A 9,271-nucleotide genomic window follows, 5' to 3' on the forward strand; every position below is an offset into this window, starting at 1 on the left:
AAGGTTACACATCAGGTTAGAGCTCTGCTGAGCTGTGGATATGTGCGCTTGAGGCGCTAGGAGCTGGCCCTGGGCCACCACTGGTCCAGATTCCAACAGCTCATCTTCTTCCCTGCAAAGACGTAAGCATCCAGGTTCTGCCTGGAACCCCCACCTCCCCTTAAGCACATCCCCCCCTTGCTGCTGCAGAGATGTGTCTTCCTACCACTCCACAATGGATGCCAGTTTTTCCCCAGGAACCTCCAGCCAACCCTGGGACTTCCCATCTCTCAGCCCCTGTTTAGTTTTCTCCCCTCCATAATTGTGGTGATACTTCGATGTCACAAAACACAGTTCTCAACTTTTCTTTCCCTGTCTTCCCACAGGGGATTTGTTACTGATATCTAGTTTACCTGCAGACTTCTGCTCCCCCTTCCCTGTGGAAACCTCCCTGGCTCAGACTCCCCATCTCCTATCTGGTCATAACACCTTACCTCACCTGTAACCTCCCTCCAGTATCTCTCGCTGTAGCCAAGGAAACCCCATGATTGGTCACCCCCATGCTTAAAACCATCCCATTGCCTTCTACTCCATAGCTGGAATTAAAGGCTCTTTGAGTTCTGGCCTCAGCCATACTCTTCCCCTACCACTCCTCAGCCATTCCAAACTGTTTGTAATTCCTTTTGCTTTCAGGGATCTTTCCTGGTCTTTGCATTTCCTGTTCTCTTTGCTAAGGATGCCTTTCTGGTAAACTCTGATTCATTTGTCAGGGTCTCTTTCCAGATTGTAGACCAAATATCCATTCTTTTACCAATTACTTATTAATCACCTTCTGTGTACCAAGCACTTTTCTAGATGCTAAGGATTCAGTAGTGACAACAGCTGATAAAAACCCCAACCCTCATCGAAGTCTAAGTGTGTGCATATGTCCTTGTTTGCATGTGTGTGCTGTGCTTAGTCGCTTGGTAACGTCTGACTGTTTAAATAGATATGGATATTTCTTCAGGAGCGCATACTTCTCAGAAGAGGACTTTTGTTGTATATTCGTCTGATGTCGTTGTTGTTTAGTCGCTAAGTCATGTCTGACTTTTGTGCCACCACATGGACTGTTGCCCCCCAGGCTCCTCTGTCCATGGGATTTCCCAGTGGAGAATACTGGAGTTGGTTGACATTTCCTTCTCCAAAGGATCTTTCTGACCCAGGGATTGAACCCGCATCTCCTGCGTTGGCAGGCGGATTCTTTACCACTGAGCCACCAGAGAAACCCCATATAATTTTAAAAAGATGTCTTACTACTTAATCCCGAAGAAGTTCATTCGTTCAAAAAGACAACTTTTGGGGACTTCCCTGGTGGTCCTGATCTCGGTGAGGCAGCAGTGAGTGGTGGCATGAAGTGAGATCTAAATTCCCTACCCAGTAATTGAACCTGGGTATCCTGGATGAGAACCAGAAATCTTAACTGCCAGACCAGCAAGGGCTAGAAGCTATTTTTCCCTGGATCTTTGCCCCCAGTGAAAAATGCACTTATCACAAAGGCAGAAACTGTAAATGCAAGTACAGAGTTTATTACTGGAGACATAGCACAACAAGAAGTGGGAGAGCAAACAGAGAAATGCTTTGTTAAGATAGAAGCAAGGCAGAGATACAGACTGGAGAGAAAGGGTGTGGGCATCCCCATTAGTGAAGAGGAACACAACAAACAGGCGGCTAAGTCATTTATATAGGGCAGTTCTTCCAGGTCTTTGTCTTCCTTCCAGCCAATTATCTGGTTTCTTTTTTCACACCTAGCCTACCCTGGGATACTCCCCTGGGTGTTGCTGCTGCTAAGTCGCTTCAGTCGTATCTGACTCTGTGCAACCCCAGAGACGGCAGCCCACTAGGCTCCCCCATCCCTGGCATTCCCCAGGCAAGAACACTGGAGTGGGTTGCCATTTCCTTCTCCAATGCATGAAAATGAAAAGTGAAAGTGAAGTCACTCAGTCATGTCCGACTCTTTGCGACCCCATGGACTGCAGCCTACCAGGCTCCTCCGCCCATGGGATTTTCCAGGCAAGATAAGAGTACTGGAGTGGGGTGCCATTGCACCCTTCAGCCAAGATGGATCTCTAAGTGAAGACTTCTGAGAGGAGCAAGACTCACTATGGCCTGGCATTATCCCCTGATTTTTGACCCACAAGGAGCCTTTCTGTGCAGGTGTAACATCTCCCTTGTCCCAAAAGAGGAGGGAATGGAGATCCCTTAATCCTTTACTCTAACAGGATTTTGTTCCTCTTTGTCCTTGCCATGACTGTTACCTTAGGTGTTTACAAGAGCAAAGCACTGGTTATTTACCCTGTTTCTGCTGTTACTTCCATTTTGGAGGGCAAACAGGAGGCTGGTTATAAATGCCTTAACTGGAGTCCACCTATCTCTTGTCTCAAGAAGTGCTAACAATTGTTAGTACCCAGCCTGAAGCCCACTTCTTCATGCCCTATGAAATACAAACAGGAAATCAGTTGTAAATGTCTAACCTGGAGCCCATCTATCTCCTACATTGGTCCAGTGGCTAAGACTCTGTCCTCTTAATGCAGGGGGCCAGGGTTCCATCCCTGGTCAGGGAACTAGATCCCACCAGCTAAGAGTTCACAGTTCAGTTCAGTCACTCAATCATGTCCGACTCTGTGACCCCATGAACCCCAGCACGCCAGGCCTCTCTGTCCATCACCAGCTCCCGGAGTCCACCCAAACCCATGTCCATTGAGTCGGTGATGCCATCCAACCATCTCATCCTCTGTCGTCCCCTTGTTCTCCTGCCCTCAATCTTTCCCAGCATCAGGGTCTTTTCAAATGAGTCAGCTGTTCGCATAAGGTGGCCAAAGTATTGGAGTTTCAGCTTTAGCATCCATCCTTCCAATGAATATTCAGGACTGATTTCCTTTAGGATGGACTGGTTGGATCTCCTTGCAGTCCAAGGGATTCTCTAGAGTCTTCTCCAACTTCACAGTTCAAAAGCATCAATTCTTTGGTGCTCAGCTTTCCTTAGAGTCCAACTCTCACATGCATACATGACCACTGGAAAAACCATAGCCTTGACTAGACGGACCTTTGTTGACAAAGTAATGTCTCTGCTTTTCAATATGCTGTCTAGGCTGGTCATAACTTTCCTTCCAAGGAGTAAGCGTCTTTTAATTTCATGGCTGCAATCACCATCTGCAGTGATTTTGGAGCCCAGAAAAATAAAGTCAGGTACTGTCAGCTACCTCACCTATTTGCCATGAAGTGATGGGACCGGATGCCACATGCTGCAACTAAAAAAAATTCCCACATGCTACCACTAAAGATCGCGAAGATCCTGTGTGCTGCAACTAAGACCTGGAGCAAGCAAACAGTTGTTTTTTTTTTTTTTAAGATGTGTTGTTGAAGCAAAGAACAGCATTTAAAAGAGAGCAGAGCCAACTTCTTAAAGGAGCAAGCAACCAACTATTCCATCCTGTGATCTATAACAGGGTTATTAATTCAAGTGTCGAGGGGGCCAGGCAGGTGCTGTAAATTAGTGGCCAGAGTGGAGATGAGCCTTGAAAAATAAGGCATTTTTAGCAGGGCAGCCCCATGACCCAAGTGTGGTTGGGTCTTCCAATTTTTCCTGAGAAGCTGGAAATTTGGATTTTTAATATGCATTTGTCTCATGATTTAAAATATTGGTTTAGTGTTAGTGTTAGCCACTCAGTCGTGCCCGACTCTTTGTGACCCCATGGACTGCAGTCCACCAGTCTCCTCTGTCCATGAGATTTTCCAGGCAAGGATACTGGAGTGGGTTGCCATTTCCTTCTCCAGGGCATCTTACCAACCCAGGGATTGAACGCGGGTCTCCTGCACTGCAAGCAGATTCTTTACCGACTGAGCTATAGTTAAGCCATTTATTGAAATAGCATCAGTAAGAGCTCTGTTTAGCTGTGGGCCACTTGTTTCCCATATTTGATCCAGTCGGCTTCCCTGGACGTTTCACGGAGGGGACCCACTACAATCATTTGGATATTAATGGGCCCTAGCCATCACAGGGACGGGGATTCGGGACGCCTCCTTCTGCTGAAATCCAACTGGCCCTGAGGAGCTGGGAATAGTGGACGCCACCAAATAACAGAATTCTAAGTCTCCAAAGGCTTGGAGCCACAGACGAAAAGCCCCGCCTGAGGTCTAGAAGGCGCAGAAGTTGGAATTCAGGCCTCCACCTTCAATTTAGAACTCCTTTCTCCTCTGACTGGGAAAGACTACCCCAGTGGCCAGAGGCCAAGTGTTCTAGGGGCTCATAAAAACTACAAGTTCCAGCATGCCCCGCGACACAGACGATCCCCTCGCAGCCGGCCGACACAAATCATCCTTCTGTTCCCCGTTGGCCCGCAAGCCGAACGTGCTGTTCCATGATTGGTTGCTGCTCTGGTCGCTCCTAAGAACCCATTGCTGAGGCTGGTTGACAGGTGTCTCGCAGGCGCCAAGGCACTCGACCAGGACAGGGGGCTGCTTAGCAAATCAAGCCGTCGTCCACTCGGCAGCGAGGCTTTGCTTTTGCTGGGAGTTCCCAGGTGACACTAGGGTGGGCGGGTTTCGGGCCGGAGGCTATTAGATGGAACACCCGGAAGGCGGAAGTCCTAGGACGGAAGTGGCCGAGAGGGACAGAGAATGGCGGCGGCGGCGGCGGCAGGCTGGATTTGGCGCTGGGGCTGGGGCCGGCGGTGCCCAGGGAGGTCTGGGCTTCGCGGCCCCGGCCCAGGCCCCACAATACTTAAGCTTTTCCTCTTGTTGCTGGGGCCGGTGGCTGCGGATATAACTGACGGCAACAGTGAACATCTCAAGCGGGAGCATTCGCTTATCAAGCCCTACCACGGTGAGGCCTGTGGCGGGAATGAGTTTAGGGTAAGGTCGAGGCTGGACGGAGTTGGGGAAGGGATGCTCTTTCTTCTGATCAGGGCTGCCCTGTGGGTTCCCTGCCTCCGGCAAAGCTAGTCCTGGCCCGGCCTCTTACGCACCTGTCTGTCCTTGTCTCTGTCCGCAGGGATCGGTTCCAGCTCCACGCTCCTCTGGGACTTCCAAGGAAGCACAATGCTCACGAGCCAGTATGTGCGTCTGACCCCTGACGAGCGCAGCAAAGAGGGCTCTATCTGGAACCACCTGGTGAGTGGTTCCTAAGAGGGGAGGCAGACCATGAAGTAAGCCACTACAGTTGGTCTTCAGCAGGCCTGAACTTGATTTGAAGGCCTCCCCTGCTCCCCCGCCCCCTTGGTCACTTGCCTTACTACTTGCCAGTAGTAACAGGTGATGGCTGTTGAAGTTACTGTATGTCAGGAGCTGTTCTCGAAACTTTGTTCACCTGTCTCTTCATTCCTTCAAAAGCCATGTGAAGTAACCAATGTTATCTCCGTTTCACTGGCTGAAGAAGCTAAGACTCAGAGTTGAAAGTGCCTTCCTCAAAGTCACATAGCCAGCAAGTAGTGGAGCTGTTGTCTGCTTCAGCTGAACCCTCTCAATAGTGGGATAAATGGAAGGAGTGGGGTCTTTATTGGGTGTTTTATGTTTGTTAGGCACTGACTTTAACGTGCCTTATTGCACTTAGTTCTCAGACTGATATAGATGGCTTTCGTGACTCTGCGTAAGCAGAGCAAACACAGAGAGTGAATGGCTATAAACAGCATTTAAATTCTGTCTCATCTCCAAGTCCAGCAGTTCACTTGCTGCACTTGACCCCAGCCTGGATGGGGGAGGAACCGCTTAAAAATCCTTGCAGACGTCAGTCCCCTTCCTCAGTGCTGGATTGGTCTGGTCATCAGTGGACTCATGGGCAGTTTTAGTTTCTGCGACCTTTGCTGCAGAGGTTACGGACCTTCAGGTGTCTCAGGAGTGTCATACATAGGCAGTGGCCGCTATCTGCTGCTGCACAGACGCCACACCAAGGAAGGTCAGGAAGGGGTGAAAGGGGAATAACTGGGGGCAGAACCTACTCCTCCCCTCAACCTGCCTGATCCAAGCCCTTTCCATGGCCTAAGCAGTTGGCCAGTGATCTAGGTTTCTCCATCCCCCGCTCTTTGGTCTCTCTGAATGACTTCCCCATGTAGTTCTGAGAGCCCACACTGCCCTTGTGTTGCCTCGTCTGCGTGTTACTTCTCCTCCTCCTCTCTCTGCTGCTTGGGGGATCTGGAGATACTTTGCTTAGCTTTCACTCTGGTCCTCAGAGCCTGGGGTCTCCTGTGAAGGGATAAACATGCACTATGTCTGCACGGTCTGGCCCCTAGTGCCTCGAATCTCCAGTCATCCGCTCTGTTAATATTCTTCCGGCTTCTCTGGCTGCCATTTTGCCTCAGGACCTTTGCACTTGTAGCTTTTGTCTGGGACACCGTCTCCTGGCTGTTTGTGCTTGCTTGGTTTCTCCTCATTTGTTAAGTTTTAGTTCAAGTGCCACCCACTCAGGGAGTACTTCAATAACTACCTTGTTTCCCCTGGAGTCACATTCTCTCACTTTATTCTGCCATGTAACTTTAAAAAATTTCATTTTATGTTTATTTGGCTGTGCCAGGTCTTCGTTTCAATACAGAGGTCTTTGATCTTGTGACGTTGAGGATCTTTTTTAGTTGCGGAATGCAAGATCTTCTTCCTGGACTAGGGATCGATCGATCCTGAGCCTCTGCATTGGGAGTATGGTCTTAGCCACTGGACCCCCAGGGAAGCCCCTAATTTCATTTTATATTATGATTGATTTACAATATTCTGTTAGTTTCAAGTATACAGCAAAGAGATTCGTTTATACATATATCCGTTTTGTTTTCAGATTATTTCTCCCATATAGGTTATTACGGAATATTGAGTAAAGTTCCCTGTGCTGTATTGTAGGTCCTTGTTGATTGTCTATTTTATATATAGTAGTGTGTATTTACGGAGAAGGCAATGGCACCCCACTCCAGCACTCTTGCCTGGAAAATCCCATGGACAGAGGGCCTGGTGGGCTGTAGTCCATGGGGTCGCTAAGAGTCGGACATGACTGAGCGACTTCACTTTCACTTTTCACTTTCATGCGTTGGAGAAGGAAATGGCAACCCACTCCAGTGTTCTTGCCTGGAGAAACCCAGGGACGGGGGGGCCTGGTGGGCTGCCGTCTGTGGGCTCGCACAGAGTCAGACATGACTGAAGCGACTTAGCAGCAGTGTGTATTTATTAAGCCCAAACTCCCAACTTATCCCTCCCCCTACTACGTTTCCCCTTTGGGAACCAAAAGTTTGTTTTCCAAGTCTGAGAGTCTGTTTGTTTTGTAAATAAGTTCATTTGTATCTTTTTTTCTCTTAGATTTCACATAGAAGTGGTATCATATGATATTTGACTTTTGATGTCTGGCTTACTTCACTTAGTATGATCTCTAGGTTCATTTATATTGCTGCAAATGGCATTATTTCATTCTTTTTATGGTTGAGTAATTTTCCACTGTATATATGTACAACATTTTCTTTATCCGTTTCTCTGTCGATGGGCATTTAGGATGCTTCCATGTCTTGGCTATTGTAAATACTGCTGTGATGAACACTAGGGTGCATGTGTCTTTTTGAGCTATGATTTTCTCCAAATATTTCCAGGAGTGGGATTACTGAATCATATTGTAGTTCTATTTTTAGTTTTTTAAGAAACCTCCATGCTGTTCTCCATAGTGGCTATACCAATTTACATTCCCACCAGCAGCATACAAGGGTTCCCCTTTCTCCTCACCCTCTGCAGCATTTATTATTTTTAGATTTTTTGGTGATGTCCATTCTAACTGGTGTGAGGTGATGATACCTCATTGTAGTTTTTTTTTAATCCTTAGGTAGCTTTTTATTATATCCTCCAAAAGAGCATATGATAAGAGTCAGAGCAGTGGTATAAAGTGCTGAAGAAGATCAGGAGAGAGTTGACTTATTGTCTTCAGACTGGGGTGGATATGGCTTCACTAAAGAGGTAGCGGTTAAACAGAAGGAGGTTCCTTCTTTCCTGAGAAACCAGAACCCCTTTTGCTTTCTCCCATACATACATCCATTAAGAGTACTATTCTTTGCTAAAAGATAAAAGTTTGAAGTCATCTGAGGCCATCAAGGAATTACAGGGCAAAAATCATGATGGGTTTCCAGTTTTCTTCAGCATGCAGTTATCTGCTCCTTCCCGGAAGCTAGACTAGTGGTGGCTGTGCTCTCAGGTTCCACACCTGGGCCAGTGGAGGCAGTTTTCTGGCAGGTCGGTGTTCGTCCCTCCTCTCCCAAGGGGGCCTGCTCAGGAGCTGGTGTTCCTCTCCCCAGGTAGGCAGCAGCCAGCGTCACTCTGGGGACCGGGAACATCACCGCCACTGCACCCAGAAAAGCTAGAAAAATGATACCTTCCCCTCCCTCCCCAATCTGACCCCTGCCCCGAAGTGGCTCTTTCACTACCCTTGGTGGTGATAGCAGTGGTGGTGGCCAACTTGCCCCTCTGCCCCTTGCCCATGGTGCCATCTCCACACTGGCATTAGCGAGGACTCAGCCCCAAGCCCCCTCTACTGCTCAGAGGCTATGCTGCCCACCGGGCCCTCATTGTGGTTTTGATTTGTATGTCTCTGATAATGAGCGATGCTGAGCATCTTTTCATGTGCTTTTTGGCCATCTGTCTGTCTTCTTTGGAGAAATGTCTATTTAGATCTTCTGCCCTTTTTTTTTGATTGGGTGGTTTTTTTGATACTGAGCTGAATGAGCTGTTTGTATATTTTGGAGATTAATCCTTTGTGGGTTGCTTCATTTGCAATTGTTTTCTCCCATTCTGTGGATTGTCTTTTTGTTCATGGTTTCCTTTGCTGTGCAAAAGCATTTAAGTTTCATTAGGTCTCATTTGTTTTTGGATAACTTTTTGTTTCTTCGGCTGCACTGTGAGGCATGTGGAATCTTAGTTGCCCAACCTGGGCCCCCTGTGGTGGAAGCATGGCATCCCAATGGCTGGACTGCCGGGGGCTCCCATGCTTGCGGATAACTTTGATTTTTTTTAAAAAAAAGTTTGTTTATTTTAATTGATTGCTGATTGGTTTACAATATTGCTTTGATTTCTGTCATACATCAGCATGAATTAACCGTAGGTGTACTTATGTCTCCTCCCTCTTGAATCTCCCTCCTTCCTCCAGCCATTCCCACCCCTCTAGATTATTGTGCAGGGCTTAGTTGCTCAGTTGTGTCCAGCTCTTTGCGAACCCCATGGCTCCTCTGTCCATGGGGATTCTCCAGGCATGAATACTGGAGTGGGTTGCTATGTCCTCCTCCAGGGGAATCTTCCCAACCCAGGT

General features: G+C 47.9%; 1 protein-coding gene across 1 annotated transcript in view; it reads left to right on the plus strand.

The window, feature by feature from the left end:
* The first annotated feature begins 4,404 nt into the window (after nt 1–4,404).
* LMAN2 (lectin, mannose-binding 2) overlaps nt 4,405–9,271 on the plus strand; it is a 20,884-nt gene continuing 16,017 nt past the window's right edge. The window contains exons 1-2 of the mRNA XM_010846559.1: nt 4,405–4,840; nt 5,009–5,127. Coding sequence (XP_010844861.1) covers nt 4,636–4,840; nt 5,009–5,127 — 324 coding nt within the window. The 5' untranslated portion in view covers nt 4,405–4,635. The remainder of the gene's footprint in view (nt 4,841–5,008; nt 5,128–9,271) is intronic.

The sequence above is a fragment of the Bison bison genome, unplaced genomic scaffold (genome assembly GCF_000754665.1).
Source record: "Bison bison bison isolate TAMUID 2011002044 unplaced genomic scaffold, Bison_UMD1.0 scf7180017864238, whole genome shotgun sequence".
Lineage (NCBI taxonomy): Eukaryota > Metazoa > Chordata > Mammalia > Artiodactyla > Bovidae > Bison > Bison bison.